The sequence below is a fragment of the Leptodactylus fuscus genome, chromosome 6 (assembly GCF_031893055.1).
Source record: "Leptodactylus fuscus isolate aLepFus1 chromosome 6, aLepFus1.hap2, whole genome shotgun sequence".
NCBI classification, from domain to species: domain Eukaryota; kingdom Metazoa; phylum Chordata; class Amphibia; order Anura; family Leptodactylidae; genus Leptodactylus; species Leptodactylus fuscus.
This window is the reverse complement of record NC_134270.1, coordinates 76,894,755-76,914,534: the sequence shown is the minus strand read 5'-3', so window position 1 is coordinate 76,914,534 and position 19,780 is coordinate 76,894,755. Positions and strand designations below refer to the sequence as shown.

At 40.8% G+C, this 19,780-nt stretch overlaps 1 protein-coding gene across 2 annotated transcripts; it reads right to left on the bottom strand.

The window, feature by feature from the left end:
* Positions 1–5,333: 5,333 nt before the first annotated feature.
* Positions 5,334–18,365, bottom strand: NOSIP (nitric oxide synthase interacting protein). 2 transcript variants are annotated; one of them, XM_075280263.1, is made up of 9 exons: positions 18,276–18,365; positions 16,957–17,047; positions 15,956–16,061; positions 13,811–13,892; positions 13,179–13,320; positions 12,905–13,035; positions 10,404–10,591; positions 7,869–7,977; positions 5,334–6,268 (listed from the first exon to the last, which is right to left on the bottom strand). In XM_075280263.1, the coding sequence occupies exons 2-9, from the start codon at positions 17,024–17,026 to the stop codon at positions 6,197–6,199; spliced, it is 900 nt and encodes a 299-aa protein (XP_075136364.1). In that variant the 5' UTR covers positions 17,027–17,047; positions 18,276–18,365; the 3' UTR covers positions 5,334–6,196. The 2 variants fall into 2 exon arrangements, with proteins under 2 accessions (XP_075136364.1, XP_075136365.1); XM_075280264.1 differs by having other exon boundaries at positions 16,957–17,049; positions 18,323–18,341.
* Between the last annotated feature and the right edge of the window lie 1,415 nt (positions 18,366–19,780).

Sequence of the window (19,780 nt, the reverse complement as noted above, 5' to 3'; positions counted from 1 at the left end):
ATTATTTTGAACAAACCAATAAAAAAAAAATGTGGAAATTAAAATTTTATTGATATCTTGTTAGAATTTAATTGTAGGATGGAATGTCTTTTTACATTTTCTACACAAGAAATCCACAGGGAGGCAAAAAAGTTATTAGACTGTTTACACACAGCTTCTCAAACTCTATTCTTGTGGTCTCCCACCTATTCTTTAGACCAGTGATTCTTAACCTTGTTTTAGGTACCGAACCCACCAGTTTCATATGCACATCCACCGAAACCTTCTTTAGTGATAAATCAAATATGATTTTTTATTTTTTTCCAAATTCAAGCCATAGGTTTAGAGGTATGTTGAGAAAAAAAATTGCAGTGTCCTCCCATCAGGAAAGGATGGTACTGGTTCAAGCTGGCCATGTGTTGATGTGCTAAGACATCAAAGGGCTATCATCATATATTTCACAGGTAAAGAGAAAGTTGGGGTGAAAATCTGTGCTTCATTCTTATGTAAATTAGCTGAAAAGTGTTTTAGGGGTGTTTCTTCTGCCTGGGCTTCACACTCCATTCTAGGTAACTGAAGGCAAAGTGGAAGATGTCACTAAAGCAATGGAGTGGAAGAGCTGGGCACAAGTTAGGGATGGTTATCTAGAGCAGAGAATAAAGCTCCAGCAAGTGAAGACTCTCCCATTAAGCCCTTTCATCTAACTTACATAAAAATATATATATATATTTTTTTTGTTTCTCTCCATGAAAATGGTTGGGACCCGAAGAACTGAGGGTTGGACTGCTAAAACAGTACACATGGACATTGGTGGATACCAATGACTAATGGGGTCTAGTGTTCTCAAACTGAAGGCAGCAGAGAGAAATCCTGCTCCAGATTAATCAAAGTGTCTGAAAGCTGAGTAAGGGAGCCTTCACACGGAGTAAACGCTCCGCTCATTCTGAACGTAAACTCATATCACATTGAAAGCAATAGGTAAAAATGCCTCCCATTGATTTCAATGGGGAGAGTGCGTATGCTGGCACCCATAGAAATCAATGGGATCTGTTTTAATGCCGCTCACTCTGAAAGAGTTTACGTTCAGAATGAGCAGAGTGTTTACTCCATGTAAAGGCTCCCTAATCTTTCGCACATGCTGAAAAATACAGTGATAGTTACGTCTTGATGTGATGCACTTACCTCCATTGAGGCTTCCGATCCATAGTGATAAAACAGAGCAGGATAGAACCTACTCTGTCATTGTAACAGAATAGACTATTGGATGTATCCTCAGATGGCACACTTGGACCTATACATGGAGCCTTACGCAGACATATAAATAACTAGCTGGTACCCACGACTTCGTCTGCGATGATTGTAGAAGTGGGTAAATACAGGCGCGGGTAAGGTTTTAGTAGTGTGTATAAGGTATGGGATATGAAATGTAACTTTGTATCTTGTTTTTGCTGTAATTCTGAGAGCACATGAGACTTTTGTGTTGAATGTAATTTGTATCTCAGCTGCTATACGGTGTTGGTATAAACTGTACATAGTGTCTTTGGGACAGAGGTATTTCAAGTGAATATACTTCAATATACGACATTGTATGATTTGTTATTTTCCACCAGGACATGTAAGTTTTGGGCACAGGATACTCTTGAGCAAGCCACATAAATTTGTCCATGTGAGAAGCCTGGTGTGGCCAAATGTATTCCTGCTACTTTCAGCGTTTGTCCTTGGGATTTATTAATGGTCATTGTAAAAGCCAACTTAAGGGGAAATTGTAGTCGTTTGAATTGAAATGGGAAATTATAAGTCTTAAAGTATCTGTAAATGTGATTGTGTGGGGTTAGGGCCTGGCTGTAGAGGGCAGTAGGAAGTTTTGTGGTTTGCTATGGTTGAAAGTGTATGAGATTACACAGATGGAGATGTGAGTTTGGGTTTTGTGGGGGTCCTAGGAAAAACGTCTGTGAGCTATTGTGACGAAAAGCAGCCTATTGCGCAATCCAGTGTAGTAACTATGTTTGTGGAAACCTTCAGCCAAATCGGTGGAGCGGGTTTTGCATGATTGAGGAACAAACATCCAAACACACAAACATCCAAACTCACAAACTTTCACCTTTATAATATTAATAGGATCTGGTCTGACTATATACTGGGTCTTTCTATAGGCTAGTTATGACATGGCTGTTGGGAACACTGTATACCAGAGGGCATGCAAGCGGGTTTCAGATGGCCAAGACAGACCTCCAGTAGAGAGAAGCATTTGAGCCACCAAGCAGAATTGGCCCTCACAATGTCTAGATTGAAGAGCATTATGAACCCATCCCAGTGTGTGCCCAGGCCATTTCAAGGCACTTAGATGGAAATTTTGTGTCACGGCACCCATTGCCAGCCTGCCACTATCACCTTTGTTTACACTGGTGACATGATCAAGAAAATTGGACTGCTACAAACTGGAACTTTATCATCTATAGAAACAAATTCAGGTTGTATGGGATCCAATGACAGGTTCAAGTACAGAGGTCTTCATATTTTGAAGTGACACATTGTCCCATCTTTTGGTGTGATAATCTGGGAATACAAGGGACACGAACAGCTCAGCATACCTCATGACATCCTACAGCCATATGTGTTGCAAATGTGCTAAAAGATCCCATACAAAAACATAAAAAGGTCCATCAGAAAATGCTCATGTGAATGAATTCATTGATTTCCATGCAGCTGCAAAATAAAATCAGCTGTGAATGATGTTTGTGTGAATCTAGACTAACAGAAGGTGTAGGCATTTAATGTAACTAAAAACATCAGCGTGTGCCTAAGACCCCAGTGTGGCAGCATTCTATGACTGCATGGCTAAGTAGTAGTAGCAGCTGCATGTGGCCAAAACTACATAACCATGCAGCCAAGGTAAGCTTGTTTTCTGTTTAATATTATATGAAACTAGCAGGAGGACCCGGCTTCACAGGGGTATATTTAATTATTTTTTTTTTGTGTGTGTGTGTGTAGGGCCCCATAAGAATTACCCAGTTTTGCACTGGTCTACTTTGTATGTCGTTTGTGTGTCCATAAGCATCATGTTTGGATATTAGTGAAAAACCTGTGATCAGTTGTTATGGAAACCTGGAGTAAAGCTGTGTGAATGTGACCTTGTGTAACTGTCATCCACAGTACTATGCCCCTTTAAAGCTGACCTAGAGCAGTGAAAATAAAAAATGGCTGGATTGTTATGGAAACCTGGGGTAAAGATCTGATGTATGATGGTGTGTGCTGAGCTGTGTATCTAATCCTTTGATGTGTGATACTGTGTTCTGAGCCACATATCTAAGCTCCTGAAGTGTGATAAAGTGTGGCACACTGTATATCTAATTCTCTGCTGTGTGCTGAGCTGTGTAGCTAACCCTTTGATGTGTGAGGGTGTGTGCTGAGTTGTGTGTCTAATCCTTTGAGGTGTGATACTGTATGCTGGGCTGTGTAACTAATCCTCTAATGTGGGCATCTCATTTTAGATATCCGTTATGGAAACCTGGAGTAATGCTGTGTGCATGTGGACTGACTGTGTGTTTGGCAGTTGGAATATGAGTGAAAGACTTGCAGGTTTGTATTGGCTAATGCAGGTCATTGTTTTGGGAATATCTCAGGAACGGTACAATCAAGAGAGCTTAGACCCCTTATAAAAAGCAGATTAACCACAGACAGCAACCTCTACGCAATTGAAAAGGGTAAGGTACTGCCCATGAAAAGCAGGTGTGGACGTCAGAATAAGACCTAAAACTGTTATAAATGTGACAAAAATTTAAAATTTCTGAAAAAATTCTGTGCATTCTAAATACTAAATCTGCACCACTGTATACCAGTCAAACCTACTTCAAAATAACAATTTTTAGGCACACTTTTAGTGGGAAGAATTTGATAGGAATAGGATGCCAGTATAGTTGAATAGAGCGGTGCAGGAGGAAGACTTTAGCGTCCTTCTCTATCAGGCAGCAGCTAGTGATGTCTGCTGAACTGATCTGCAGAGAAGAAATAAGAAATAATCTCAGATTTTCAGGGGAAGTGTTATTTATATAGCACAACTTCAGTGTGGCGCCATAGGAAGAAATTATTACTCGCCTTGGGGCCACTGGAATACAACATTACTCGCTTGGGGCTTATGGAAGACATTACTAATTTCCTGGGGTTACTGGGGACATTATTAGTTGTTTTTGCCTGGGAGTAATTGGGTATTGGTGATTGTACTAAAATTCACCTTTTATGTGTTGGGTGGAAAGTATAGGATGGTGTAGGTATGATGGTGCATTCACAATTGCAGTTGTAACAAAATTAGTGTTCCAGCTGTAAATTCAAAAACTCCAATAAACAAACAAGAATAAAAACCAAAGGGGAAAAAAAACAAAAAACAAAACACAAACAGCTGGCCTGGCGCAGTACAGGTACCAGGGGCGGTCTCTTAACTTTCTGGGGGAAAGGGGGGGGTTTAACACCGGAAGTAGTAATGCCTGATCGCAGGCATTAGCTCTTAAGACTTGTGGCCACTCTTGCAGAGCGATTGCCATAGCTATCGTGTCTCCTGTACAGCGGAGACTTGGTAGCTATGGCAACCGCTCTACAAGAGCGGCTGCCATCTTTAAGACCCGACATCTACCGTAATGAAACGGCAGATGTCAGGAAGGGGTTTCAGTGTAGGGGCATAATAAATAAGTACAGGCGCGGCAGGCTTTCTTCTAACTTGCCTGCGCCGCCTGTATCCTCTAGCTGTAGCCTTTCTCTGCTTCGCACAGACGGGACAGGGACGGGACACAGACGCTACATTCGGACTACATTCGGACTACATTCCACCCATATTTGGAGGAAAAAAGTGCGTCTTATAGTCCGAAAAATACGGTAGATTTTCTATTAGGATGGGCTCACAATTCGAGTTTTTAACATGCAAGTTTTATTTTGGTTGATAAACTCCCACTGAGTGACATAACTTTGTTTTGCTGGGTTTCAACAAACAAATAAAACCAAGTACTACGGATAACTGTCAAAAACAGATAGAGAGGATTCATCAAGATTGGTGTATTTTACAATGATCTTGGCGTCTCCTTCACCTGTGCAGGGAATGCTTAATATGTGATGAATTAGGAACTTCTCCTCAGGACCCTTGCATTAAGTCCCAAATCTGCTGTGTTGCTATAGATTCTGCCATCATGTATGGCACATTTGTGGTGTGAACAATAATGAAAATAACATCATTGGTGTCCAGTGAAACAAATGCCACTCATGACTATTTTAGACTAAAGATCTGTAGCTATTTTACAGCACATAAGTGGCATAACATATTTGATAAATCCCTTCTACAATGCGAACCAAGACTTAAAAGGGGAAGTAATATTCATTAATGTGTCCAGTTTTAGGTGTAAAATAAAAAGATCTGCATCTCATCTAGAACGGAAGGATTTTATTAAACAGAACAGGTATAGTTCATTCATGTGGACCTGATAGTAATCTGCATGGTATGTACAGAAAAATGGTTGCTCCAGAATAAAAACGAGGCTAAATGCAGGTAAAACTGCATAAAGGAAAAAGGTGTGGTTTTGCCATGGTTTTCATTGTGGTTGTAGTTTTTTTTTGCAAAAGAGTCATTTATTGAACATTTTAACCTATAAAATCTGAAGCACAATCTTGTGTGTTTTTTACTGCCATGCGGTATTAGCTACACCGTACAAAAGCAGCCTGAAAAATAAATAAGCTTTACAATATATTAATGAGCCTCTTACTGTCTTGTCTGCCTAGAAACCAGTTAGAACTCAGTTTCATCTTGTTTTCAGACAAATTATATAATCTACCCAAATGGATCCATTTACCGGCAGACACGGTATTGAAACAGTAATGATCAATTACATTTTCAATTCTGATTAAAAAAGTGAATACATACCACATATAAAGAGACTGACACATCAACTAAAAGAATTAGAAAACTTCCAATCACCCAAAATCTGATAGTCCAGAATCCACAGAATCAGAAGTAAGACCAACACTTATTTTTTCCAAATATCAGAACTATTCATTTGGAATGTGCAGTCTAGAAACTGATGGACGCCACATTAAAAATATTTTGCACAGACCTTGACACTATAGTCCAAAATGTTAGCAATCCAGAAAACTGAAATAGGAGAAATAAGCTGGAAGAACAAGAGCACGCAGAGGGGGCTTTCTGCTCCAAAAACAAGCAGACGGCACAGTGTAACCTTCACGCCTGCATGACCGGCCGAGCTTCTTTAGCTTGTAGTTGAACTCCAGAGCCAGAGAATCCAGTTCCTCCCTGAAACACAAATATCAGGAGATATAAATATATATAACCAGCCGTGGCCATATTACATTATGCTAAGATTGCTCCTGGGGTTGTCTCTCTGTACTGCTGGTAGTCACAGACTACAATGAACCCTCTAACCTTGGCCATTTGCAAATAAAGATGCTCATTTCAGTGGAATTACTCAACTGCCTAATACGTATAAGGGTTTCCTCCTCAGAAAGAAGATGCCATTGGAAAAAAGGGCTGGGTATGTTGGATTTCAACACACCAAAGCCTTCGTTACTGTGAAAAGAAAGTACCGTATTTTTCAGACAATAAGATGCACTGGACTATAAGATGCACCCAGGTTTTAGAGGAAGAAAGTGGGGGGGGGGGGGGGGGATTTTGAAACAAAAAAAAAAAAAGGTAAAATATTTAATATATGGGAGTTGTAGTTTTGCAACAGCTGCAAGGCCACATTGACAGGTGACCCTGCAGCTGTACAGAGATCCATAGAGCGTTTTTCTTTTTTGCGGGGCCAGATGTACTTTTTAGTTATACCACCTTTTATTTAAATCAGAGGCAAAACTGTGAAAAAAAACAAAACAAAAAAAAAAAAAAACACGGCGGTTTGAAAAATATCAGTAGACCGGGCATTTTTAGACACAGGGATTCCTAATGCGTATGTGTTTCACAGTAATTTTCTACTTTTATATGTATTCTAGGGAAAGGAGGTGATTTAGAAGTTTTATTTATTTTATTTTTTTAAAGCTTTTTTTTTTTTTTTCCGCTATTTTATTGCCCCTTCCCCTTAGGTGGCTTGAACCTGCAATCATTTGATTGCAAGTCCCATAGACGGCAATAGAAGTGTATTGACGTCTATGGGAGATTGTCTACATTACTATTACGGCTGGTCATAGACCAACCGCAATAGTAACATAGCTATGACAGGCCTGGGAGCCTTCAGTTGGCTCCCGGCTGTCACCAGAACAGGTCGGCTCCTGCAAAATCGCCGCGCAGGAGCCGGCCTGCAACTTTAAAAGGTATGGAGGTGTATTCTACACTTTGGGGAGAAGGGAGGTTAAGCTTTAATGCCCGCAATTAGAATGCATTCTAATTGTGGGCATTAGCTTTGGGCCTCCGCGTATAGCGGAGACCCGGTTGCTATGGTGACCGCTTTGCAGCAGAGCGGCCGCCATTATTCTTACACACCCGGCATCCCGGCAATAGAACGGCGGATGCTGGGAAGGGGGTTTTAGACGCCGGCACAGGTGCCGGGGCCTGCAGCATTGCCACGCTCCCATCCCTGCAGGAAGCCAGCTGTGGCAGGAAGGTGGCGATAGTCTGAATTGGACACATTCTGACTATAAGACGCACCCTCATTTTCCCCCCAGATTTGAGGGGAAAAAAGTGCGTCTTATAGTCCGAAAAATACGGTAGTTGCCAGAACGGTCTGGCGATGGTTTATTCCCTTCTCCAGATTGAAAAAAAGAAATAAATAATTTAATATGCATGAGCGCTCAAACTTAATATTGTACCAGTAGAGATGGAAGCAGATCTACAACATAAGCGTGGGTATGGTGCCATTAGGACAAAAGATTAAAAAAAAGGGCACAAAGAAACTACATACCCTCTGCACCACAATGATGTCCTTCTCAGTTAGCTTATCCCCGCTGATAGGATCGGTCATATCCTTTTTGATGAGTTTTTCCACACATTCCAGGGTAACTACTGCTCCTCTGAGTAAGAAAATATTGAAGATTAATTTATTAAAAGAGACACTCAACCCTGAAAACTAGCAAAAAATAATATATATTTTTTTTTTTACATATTTGACTTTAATAAATCATTTCTAGGGAAGTCTGCAGGATTAAAACTACTTTCTAGTACTGATGGCCTATCCTTATGGTGCAGATCAGCTGTTCCAGGACAGTTTGACTCCCAGTAATATTTGCATCTCAGGAGCCGAGCTACTCAGACTCTGTACAAACTAGATGCGGCTTTAGGTACTGCAGCACCTGATATGTAAGCAATACTGTGAGATGCAATATCCCAGAGCAACTAATCTGCTGGGGGTCCTGATGACATAACTGCTACTGTGAGCAGCACACACATAGTAGGTATACATTGCTTCCTGCCTCCCTCAGCTACAGAAGGGCCAGGAGCATGACATAGCAGGAAGTTTATAATGGAAACAGGGCAACCCCAGGGTATGAATTACACCACAGTAGTATTTCTATGTGTGAATATTATAATGTATTTGTTGTTTTATCTACTTTGTAAAATTCACCCAGTTTTCCTAGATTACTAAAAGGTAAAACTAGCTAGCTGTGTCATAGTTTGAAAATAGAGGTTTATGTGGATAAATTCTGCTTCAAAAGTTCCTATTACAGCTCTATTACAGATAAGTTACTCAGCTCCTGAGACCCTGCAAGGAGTATCTAGCAAGTTATTGAACAGTTACAGAGCACGGAGGGGGGATTTAAAAGGGATTATCCAGGTTTTGTTGGTTTAAAAAAAAAAAAAAAAGAAAAAAAAAAGGGGGCCAAACAACAGAATACATCAAGACAAAACACTTACAAATACATGTCCTGTGTAAATCTGGGACAATTTATCGGATTTATTTTCAGGTCAAGGACCTCCGCTGTGACGTTTCATTTGCAAGCTCACTACCCCTCCCTGTGAACAGTTAACCCATTAAATTAAATATCACAACAGCAAATGACCTCCTTGCCCCTTCAAGCCACTACTGAGAGTGTTTTATTGGCTGGGCACATATGCAGAGGAGAGTGGCTTCATGAACTGAACAAGTATGACACAAAATAGACCCGGTATAGCAGGGAGGGAATATGCTCAAGGAGGAAAGTAGAGAAGGGAGGGATACACAGATTGACAGCAGGCAGATGAGTCATGGGAAATGTAATTTTTCCACAGATTCACTGCATGCTAATAACAGATACAAGGAACAGGAAATAGACTAAAGCCAAGCAAAGGGTACAAAAGGGATCAGTGAGTACTTAGCACTGCAGTGGATGTATTTGCAGATAACTTTTGAAAGCAGGATAACCCCTTTAATTAGGAATCTATTTCATACCATCAGTTTACTTTGGGGATTCCCTTCAACAAAATATCCACATTCACTTTTTGGGCAAATTCCACCCCTCTTCTCCTCAACTTTCTGGGTCATGCTAGCATTAGAAGGAAAGAGGGAGGGGGAGAAAACATGGCTGTGTCGCTAGAGAAGAATATCCTGCTTTTGTCATTTATTTTTCATGTTCTGAATTTATGATATAAAAGGAAAAAAGAAGAGCAAGAAAAACATGGTCCATGCGAAGGAAAATTATAAGTCACAATGGTAACCAGCGACTTTGCAATGCAGATAAACTAAAAACTCAACTGTCCCCGATGCTACAGCGTCCTGCCAGAGCAATCTGGTCCTGCTGTTCTTGCAGTGGAATTCCTCACTGGTTGTGACATCCCAGGTCCCTGATCCGCGCCCTCAGTGGCTTAAGGCAGGGAGCCAAACACATAATGGGTCACATGTGGCATAGACCCCACCAGAAGAAAACAGCAGAGTTGGAGGACCAGACTGCACTAGGAGGCACTGGAGGAAAAAAAAAAAAAAAAAGTATTTTTTTTTAATCTATTTAATTTATTTTAGTTTTTTTTCACCTCCCAGGCCAAATTAAACAAATTTTAGCCTGGACAACCTCTTTAAATGTTCTATGGAATATGTTGGAGTTATTGGCCTCTTCCCTTTTCAGCCACCAGGTGTCAGCATAAGTCTGCAGACCTGATCTTAGCCACAGATAAAATGGCACGTTCTGGTATACAGAAAAAAAATGAGATGTCTAGACGGCAGACGAGAAAGGATGTCCACATCTCTAGTAGAGACATAAAAAACAGATCAGCATGGCAGAAAATAACACACACACGCTGCACATAGACTACACACAAGGAAATCTGTTCAACAAGCCCAGATTTGCTTATATTGATAGCACTACAAATAAAAGAAATAAAATTAAAATGGTTATCAGAGATGATGGCATTTCCCCTTACACTATAAAATAATAGATCAGAAATGAAGAGTCAATGGTATCTGTATAACACACTCCTTATGATATATGAGGTTTTTATGCAATAAGATTTCACAATGACAACTTACGAGGGCCGCAGAACAGCACATGGTACGGAGTTGCCCAGCATGTCTCGAGTTACAGCGCATACATATCTGTCTTGCCGGTTTATGAGCCCCACGCGATCCACCTTGTCATCTACTAGAGTAAACTTCACAGAGACCAAGTCTTTCATCTTCAGTGGCTTCCCACTCATGGGACAGTACACAGTCTTGTCCTGTATCAAACAGCAGAAACCACTTTAATTGGTCCCTAAAAACTGACTACTGCCATTCTATACTGTCCCTGTACTAGTGACACAGATACCATCTGAGCTGAACAGATACAAATAAATAAATTTATCAATGTTAAAAGTTAGAGGTAATCTTAAAAAAAGAAAATAAAAAAAATTTCTCTGCCTAATAGGTCATAAAAATGTGTCATAAAGATACTTGTTTCCATGACTTTAGACCACCAAACATTTTCTAAAATATAAAGTAACTCAATGCATAATAGAAACGCCTTCTAAATGAAGAACCCTTGAAATCCATGATACTTCACTTGCAATGTTGTGTCTCATAGATGACACATGATCATTTTACGTGAATTTCTCCTGTAAAAGCAACTACTGAAACAATTTATGCATGTGGGCATTGTATTAGAAAACCAAGGCATCAAAGTACACCACAAAGCTCTCTAGGAATACATTTCGGGATATACTTATACATTTAGGGTGAGAACCCTTGTTTTACAGATAGAAGCACGTCCCACCTCTGGAGCCTGTACCTATTAGTCATTTACACCATCTCCTGTAAATATTTAATAGGATTATTAGCCACATTCAAGTATGGCACATTTGGGATGCTGATTCATAAAATAAACCAAGAAGAATCCTTCACCATTTCCACCAAGTCCTGCACTTTGCATCATTTAATAGTTCCTGTTTCACAGATTTAGAAAGTGTTGGAATGTTTTCTGTAGCCCCTGGAGAACAACTGCTGTTAGGTTTGGTGCTTGATATGCTATGTAGGCTCTGTACGGCAGGAGGAGATAAGGGGTACGATTCTGAGCTCTGACACTGTCCACGATCTGACTAGAGCTCTGAATCACACCCTCTTGCCTTCTCCTGTCCACCTGAGTACATATCCCAAGTAGTATATCAGGCACCAAAACTGCCCTCACTGATTGCTTTGGGAATGGTGGGAGCTAGAGGAAAAAAATGCCAACTGGGCCGGAATTGGTAGAGCAGTGCCTATTAACAGAGCTAAGAATTGTAGTTGGTGGAGGCAATGAAAGGTCCTTATTAAAGGGAGGTCTACAAACACACACACACACACACTGACTCATATGTTGTTTTGCATAAATGGCTGGCAGCCCCGATCAAACAGAAACTGTAAAGGTCCTCTAATCATGGAATTCCTATAAAAGTAAATGCTACAAACTATGCATATAATTATATAATATTAATGATGGTAAAATATAGTTTCAAAGAACTACCATATTTTCTGGACTATTACATGCACTTTTTAGCAAGAAAAACTCTTGTTAAAATGTCCATGAGACTCACTTAGGATTTATGGAGATACTGTCAATGTCTTCACCTGAGCACTTGTGTGAATTCCTATATGTCAGAGTTGTTACCTTCCACATTAACAGTTATAGTGTCGGCTCTGCTGCACTGTACCCACTCCACCCACTGCTGAGCATTCAGGCCGTTCAGCGTCTTAAATTTTCTAGTAACACATTTGAGGTCATTCCCGACTGAGAGGAGGGGTGGCTGGTGAATGCCCCCAAGGTCAAATGTATGAGCTACTGCCCCTGTAATGTTGTCTCACAAGCAACTACCACAGAAATATTTTAAAGTGACAGCTGCTGCTAAACTGCTAACTCCTTTAGTTAACACTAAAAAAAATCTAGATCCAGCTGAGTATTTGATAAGTGTTGTGGATTGTAACCACATCTTTGCAGAGCACTGACTGACAGCATATCACACTGTCTATATATTGCTACTGCCAGACTCTCCTCTATAAAAAAAAAAAATAATAATAATAATAATAATAATAATAATTTAACTATGGTAAACACTCACCATTATCACTAAAATAAATAAGTGATATTGTTGTAGTGTGAAAAAGAGTGTTGTTGACCATTAGGGAAAATTCCACGCTAAATAACAATAATGTGTATGCTTTTGCCTGCAGCTTATGGGAGTCTTCAGATTTTGTGTTTGGGTTTAAGAAGATCGAGCACTCCTGCATAGCCTCTTCTGTATTGTACTATACTCTTCCTTAAGGATTTATAAGGAGCTTTGTTAGACCACCAGAGAAGTTTAATCAGTATGAAATACTTTTATTCCGGTTTTCTGTTGCATAAAACTTGTGTGCATCTTATGGTCTGAAAAATCCTGAATTTTTTTTTTTTTTAGAGCTGAAGTTTGTGAATGTTTTTTCACAAAGTCGGCATTTGGTTCCAACTACATAACCCCATAGCCAACCCTGATCAAAAGGTGAATTACTTGATGAGGGATTTCAAAATAAAGGATGAGACTCACCGGCTTCTTAAAAAGTGTAGACTTTGCTTCTGGAGTCAATGATGGGATCCAAAAGCTAGGAAGTTGCTTAGCCTTTTCCTCACCATTCTCCTGACTGCTTGTGCCAGCCTCTGCTGCAGCCGCGCTGCTTTCTACTCAAAAATAAATACAAACATAAAAAAATAAATCATAAAGTACACATAACAGTATTTTTTTTGTATTTTTACCCTACTAGAATAAAAATAAAAGTGACTGAGTAAAACCTCAACAGACAAAAGTGAATTGTGGATATTACCTGCCTTCCTTGTAAATGGATTAAGTGGTTTACTAATGATTGACATTTCCTTTTCAAGAAATACTTTCATTTTGGATTCTTTGGCTGCTTTGTTTAATTCCTCCATTTCAGTTTTTTTCTCGTTCTTCTGTTTCTCATAGGCCTACATGATGGAGGATAATACACCATTATGCAATGCTACAAACAAGTCACACATTACAGAAAAAGCAACCAAATGCTCAAACTGCTACACAGTAACCCCTTGTCCATGTAATGGGATAGTACTGCTTAATTATTTTTTTATTACTATATATAAATAACATACAATTTCAGGGTCTACCCAACCAACTTCCAATTGATAAGCGCAGAGTAGCACCTTAGGTTTCATTGCCATTTGATGGTCAGCCTCTTAAAGAAACCATTACCCATTATATATTTATGGGTATAGACATTTATTATTAGGATGCAGAATCAAATCTTTACATGCAGCAGGCTTTCTTCCTTCAAATTTGAGGGTATGCTGCAGATTATTACCCATTCTCTGCAATTGACAGGTTTATATCAATTGCAAATATGTTTTGCCATAGTTTTTTTCCCCATTATGCCTGAACTTGGCAAAAAGTCAAAATTCTAAGAATAAATAATGTTTCTACCTTCATTTGTCGAGCAATCTCCTTTTTCTGATGCAAAATATATTCCAAAATGGCTTCTTTCTCATAAATGTATCCATCCGGCCTAGGCAGAAAATAAAGAAGATTTTTGACTTGTGCCATTATTCAATCCATTCCCGTATAGACAACCATGGTCCACTACATTGACTACAAGAAGTGGACAAGGCTAACTAAAAACAAGACACAGTTCAGTATCAGTCCCTGATCTCCACTCTATGGATCAAGCTGAGGCACGTTACTTGGCTGGGGATTTTTGCCATAGACTTCACTATAGTCTACGGGGTCCGTGTGGTTTCTTATCTAACTGCTTTTTAATATGTATAGGTTTCCATTTGGGGGGGTCCACAAGTAGACTCCCCGAATAGAATCCCAAACTCAGATGTGAACCAGGGGTAACTCTCAGTGAAAAACCTTGAGCATTACATTATCTGATTGATCATATAAAGCACTGTATTATTTATGTGTGACAGTTCATCCCGTCATTAAAAGAGTCTACTAAAGCATATTCAACTGCCCCCACCACCACATTACTGCGATAACCAAAATTCATCTGTTATGTATGTCACTTTTGTACATTTAGGTAAAAACAAGTTTGAAGTCTTATGCAAATGAGAGTTGGTGTACTGAGGTTGGGTCTTCAGCCCCTCACTGCTCAAGTAGAATAGGTGAAGTCATAGCAGTGCGTGGGTCAACTCCCACTGTAGCAGAGTCAGAAGATGGAAGGTATCTGAGTGGCAAGTAGTCCAGGGATCTGAATTCCCCCATGCACCAAGTGCCTCATTTGTATAAGACTTCAAAGTTGGTTTTCTCCAAACCTAGAAGAGTAGAGGTTAAAAGGATTCTATCATACAAACCCTTTTTATTTCTGAGTAACACGTCGGAATAGCCTTAAGGCTATTCTTCTTCTACCTTTCGTTGTCTTCTCTGCGCCGCCGTTTCGTAGGAATCCCAGTTCGTGTCGGTAAGCAAATGAGTTCTTTCGCAGCGCTGGGGGCATCCCCAATGCTGCAAAAGAACTCAGCAGCGTCCTCTTCATCCAGTAGTGGTTTGTAATTTCTAGGCCTCGGGCAGAGCAGACTGCGCATGCCCACAGGCCACAAGAAAATGGCCGCTTGCACAGTATTGTAAGTGGTCATTTTCTCATGGCCTGTGGGCATGCGTAGTCTGCTCTGCCCAAGGCCTAGAAGTTACAAGCCACCGCCGGAAGAAGAGGATGCTACTGCCGAACATGGAGGCGGCGCTGGAGAGAGTTCTCTTGCAGCACTGGGGACGCCCCAGAACTCATTTGCATATCAACAAGAACCGGGATTCCTACGGAAGGGCGGTGCGGAGAATACAACGAAAGGTAGGAGAAGAATAGCCTTTCTTAAGGCTATTCCGACGTGTTACTCAGAAAAAAAAAGGGTTTGTATGATAGGATCCCTTTGATAAATTGTAATAAATTTATCATTGTAATGCATTGTACAACATGGTGGTTCCAGATGGATAAGCTTGGGCAGGTGGTAGACTCCCTTTAACATAAGCATTATGTAGGCTCACAGGTAGTAATGCCCACAATCAGAGTGGACTTTCATGGTGGGCATTAGCTCCGGGTCTCCGCTGCAAATGTAGCAGAGCAGCTGCCATTATCCTTACAGACCCGGCATGTGGATGCCAGGATGGGTTTACACAGCCAAGACACCCTCTCCTCCAAGCCCAGGGCCTGCAACATTGCCCCAATCCTACCGCTGCAGGAAGCCCCTCTGCAGAAAGCTGGTGGCAACAGGAATGGGGCGATGCTGTGACCCCGCTCCTCTGCCCCCACCAAAAAACACCCATATTTGGACTACAAGACACATTACGATATTGACCATAATGACCCAACCCTACAATGCACTGGTTAATAAAGTGGATTTTGACTTTGAGCATTGCGTGATCATGTTCATTTTTGGATAGCAAACAATTTATACTTACAACCTTGCAGATGCAATCAGCATTAAGCACAGTATGGGGTTAAACGTCTGGGACTGGTGTTATCTGCGATTTTGGCTTGTTGGAGAGGTGTTTCAGCTATATGATTCGGCTGGCATCTACATTTCCTGTGCAAATCTATGTAGTCTGTAGAGATACTGGGTTTACAACACTTACGTTATTACAGGGTCTTTACATGGCTGTAGGGATAAGCAACAACAATCAAAATCTTTTACAGCATCTTTGCTGAGACGAACGGTTTGTGTGCCATATCCTGAAGCAGCTGCAAGAAAAAGAAATCATTCTGTGATTTAACAAGACAGAAAATGGCATTCAATACTGGAATATATCATGTCATGTAAACTGATGACCTTCTACAAAACTTTATGAATCTACTGCACTGACAGCTTTTAAAGAGAACTGTTCACACTGAAAAATGGTTGTAATCTGCAGGCAGCATGCTATACAGGAAGATGAGCTCTGCAGATTTATAGACTTGTCATTTATTCATTTAAATCTCTGCTATCTCTATAACAAGGGGCCCAGTGACTTGACAACCTTTTCTCTATGAATGTACATGCAGAAACAGTTGTTAATCATAGAGTCCGCTCAACTCCTCCTGATCTATAACATACATAGTATAACTACAGACAACTCCTTCCTGTACACCCCATAAAAGATATGCGTATTACTAACATAGAACCCCCACTGACAAGAGCAGAATCTAACAAAATTCTCAACACCCAACAAGTCTAAACAACACTCAAAAATCCTACTGTGTGTTACAATTTCCATTGGAAGTTCCTCTGAAACACAATATTCAGTGCACTTTTAACAGATAACAGCTAATCATATTTGCTTCCAGTATAGACAACTTCACAATCACTTTGTCTCAGAGACACCTAAAATTTGAGTCTTTGTTAACATGTGTTACACACAGGCACCAGTGGTCCTCATTGACTATAGTGGGTTCGGCTGTTTTCAAACAGAAAGCGAAAAAGCGAGAAGACCTCCGTGCAAGACTTTTTTCTCCTCTAATTTTTGTTGGTTTCGGCAATGGAGTCTCCAATGGACTAAGCATGCTCAGCCGTTTCTGTGAAACCCATAAAAGCAAAAGGAAAACAATCTCCTCTTATTTCTTTTCTGCTTCAATGTGGTAGTCTCAGATTACTACAAACCTGTGTCCTTCTTTTTCTCATAGTAGGTGTATACTGCCCCCGCTGTGCAGTTTTTTCCATGCCTGGTCATTGTGTGTCTTTGAGCATGTAACTCTGTAAAATAAAATCAGAAGAAAGATAAATACAATGCAAGAAAGAATGCAGACAAGTTGTGAATGCAGCCGTGTAACCCTCAGGCAGTTTTGCATACTGGACACAACTAATACAAATTCCACTTAGCTGTCATTCACATCACATTGTTAATCCGTTTAATGGTTTGCCACTTTTTTTTTTTTTTAAACATTGAGAGTCTATTCACAGAATACCTGACTTCTGCAGAGCACAATTTTTTTTTCTTCAACAGATTGGCCTCTTAGACCTGCTTCACCAATTGAAGTGAATAGGTTTATGACATACATGAATCTGTCACACACACACAGGCGAGCCTTGGCTCAGTCATGTGAATAGTGTTACTTTATGTAAACAGATGGCTGTCTGTTTTCATCTATTTTTGTAACTGTTGATTGGAGGCCATCAATGAGGCAAGCTGAGGTGATGACCTCAAGCAGCACCTCATGAAACAAACTAGTGGGGTGGCGCATATATGTATATTTTATTACTACTACTTATTGTGCTATTGCAATACTTAGCTGCCGATAATTTTTACTCACCTGTCCACCCTCAGCTGTCTCCTCTAGTTAGCGCTACACTTACAGCACAACAAAGAGAACTCTTCAGCGTTGTGAAGTAAGTATAGCGCCCACTAGAGGAGACAGCAAAGGGCGGCCTGGAACGTTGACAGGAGCATAAAAATGATCAGCGGCTATTGTGAGTGATGTGGATATAAACAGAGGGATCATATGCTGTGTGGGTAGGGGGTTAAAATGAAAAAGAAGGGGGGGGGGGTGCCTTTCTATAGTTTGCCTCAAGCAGCAGACAGTTTTCCTCTGGGTAATAGGTCAGAAAGACAGCATAGATGTGAGGATCAATTGCAACCATGTATAGAAGCTCCCCCAAACAATGGCAGCTGATATCTGGGGTCCTTCTCAAACATTTATATTATGATTGTAATGGAATAAAAGGGAAATATCAGGTTCTGATACAGCAGCTACTAAAGGAATGTCCTGATGTCACCACTCATTGCATATAAACTGCCTAAATATACTGAACATAGCCGAGACTAAGCAGCCCCATTATAGCACTGTAGAGAACAGAGATTGAGAATTACAAGACCCAGCATTCCATCCTAAGTATCTGCTCTACGAGAGCTGCTGACAGTTCACCTAATAATAGCCATGAGAACAATTCACCGCAGCTCGGCCACACGAGGAGAGACTTACCTGCAAACACTCGCCAGAAACACTCGCTCTCACACAAACTTGTTTACCTCGGAAGAGTCGCCTTCCACCGGAATCAGGGAGTCGCAAAGTAATGACGAAAGACAGCGGGTGACACGTGATTAGGAGAGGGCGGGATGAAAAGGGAGGCGTTTCCAGTCAGATCGTGGCGTTGTGTGCGGCGCTAAAGAGCAGACCCTGTGGTCGTGCTCCTAACACATTAGTGGTTTATTGCATGTTGTGGACCAAAGGGACTTTGTGGTGTGTGTAGTGGTAGGCAGGAGGCTCTGGGACAGTCAGAAATATGTGAAAAATAAAAAAAAAACAATCCCTACAGTATATGGATGAAGTGACATGTAGGTACACCGCGCTTTGCAGTTAAAGTCTTGAGAGGTGATGTATATAGACTTTAGGGAATTGGGCAAAGACCCTTTTATAAAGGTGATATTTCCCTAGTGGTTTATGATTCATGGACATGGCTACCGTATCGGACTCCTCTAATGTACAGCGGTGACCCGGAGCTGATACTCGTCATCAGACACCATTCTGATCGCTGGCATTGCTGAGTGTGACCCCCAACCCCCACTACCACCACCACCACAAAGTATTACAACTTTGCCATGGGGGCCAGCACCCACTGCAATAGCTACTGTTCTGTGTCTCCGCTGTAATGTACTGCAGAGACCCATTGCCAGGACAGCTGGGAGCCTATTGACGCCTCTTTGCAGCCTGTCATACAAATGCCCATATTTTGCAATGCATTGCATTAGTGATCACACCCTCTGAGGTTCAAGACTCCTAGGGGGTCTAATAATTATCTCCAACTTAATCTCCCACTTCCTGTCTACAGGCAATCTCAGATCCTCCAAAGACCTCCTACTCCGCTCTACTCTCATCCGCACCCTACACAACCGTCTCCAAGATTTCTCCCGTGCATCCCCCATACTCTGGAACTCCTTACCAAGACACATAAGACTGACCCCCACAATCACAGGCTTCAAGAAGGCCCTGAAGACTCACCTATTCAGGAAGGCCTACAACCTCCAATAACACTATCACCACACCACCATCTGTACAGTCTCCCCCTCCTCCTTCTGTCTCTACCCCCCTTCCCTCATAGATTGTAATGGGGCCCCCTACCCCACCGTGTCAGTTGGTCATTGTTAGTATTATATCTACCTGTATATTTTGTGTACTGTATGTAAACCCCCAAATGTAAAGCACCATGGAATTAATGGTTTCTATATAAATTAACAATAATAATAATTTCAGTATATAAAAAAAAAAATCACTGTGTCCGAAACTCCTGGTCTATAAACTTATAAAAATATTTTTCTTGTGTGGTGAATGCTGTAGTGGGAAAAAAGATTGGAAGTGCCAAACTGCCATTTTTTCACTGTTTCACCTCTGATAAAAACGTGAATAAAAAGTGATCAAAGCCATATTCCCCAAAATGGTATAACTGAAAAGTATATCTGGCCCCGCAAACAGAAATATAAAAAAGTTAC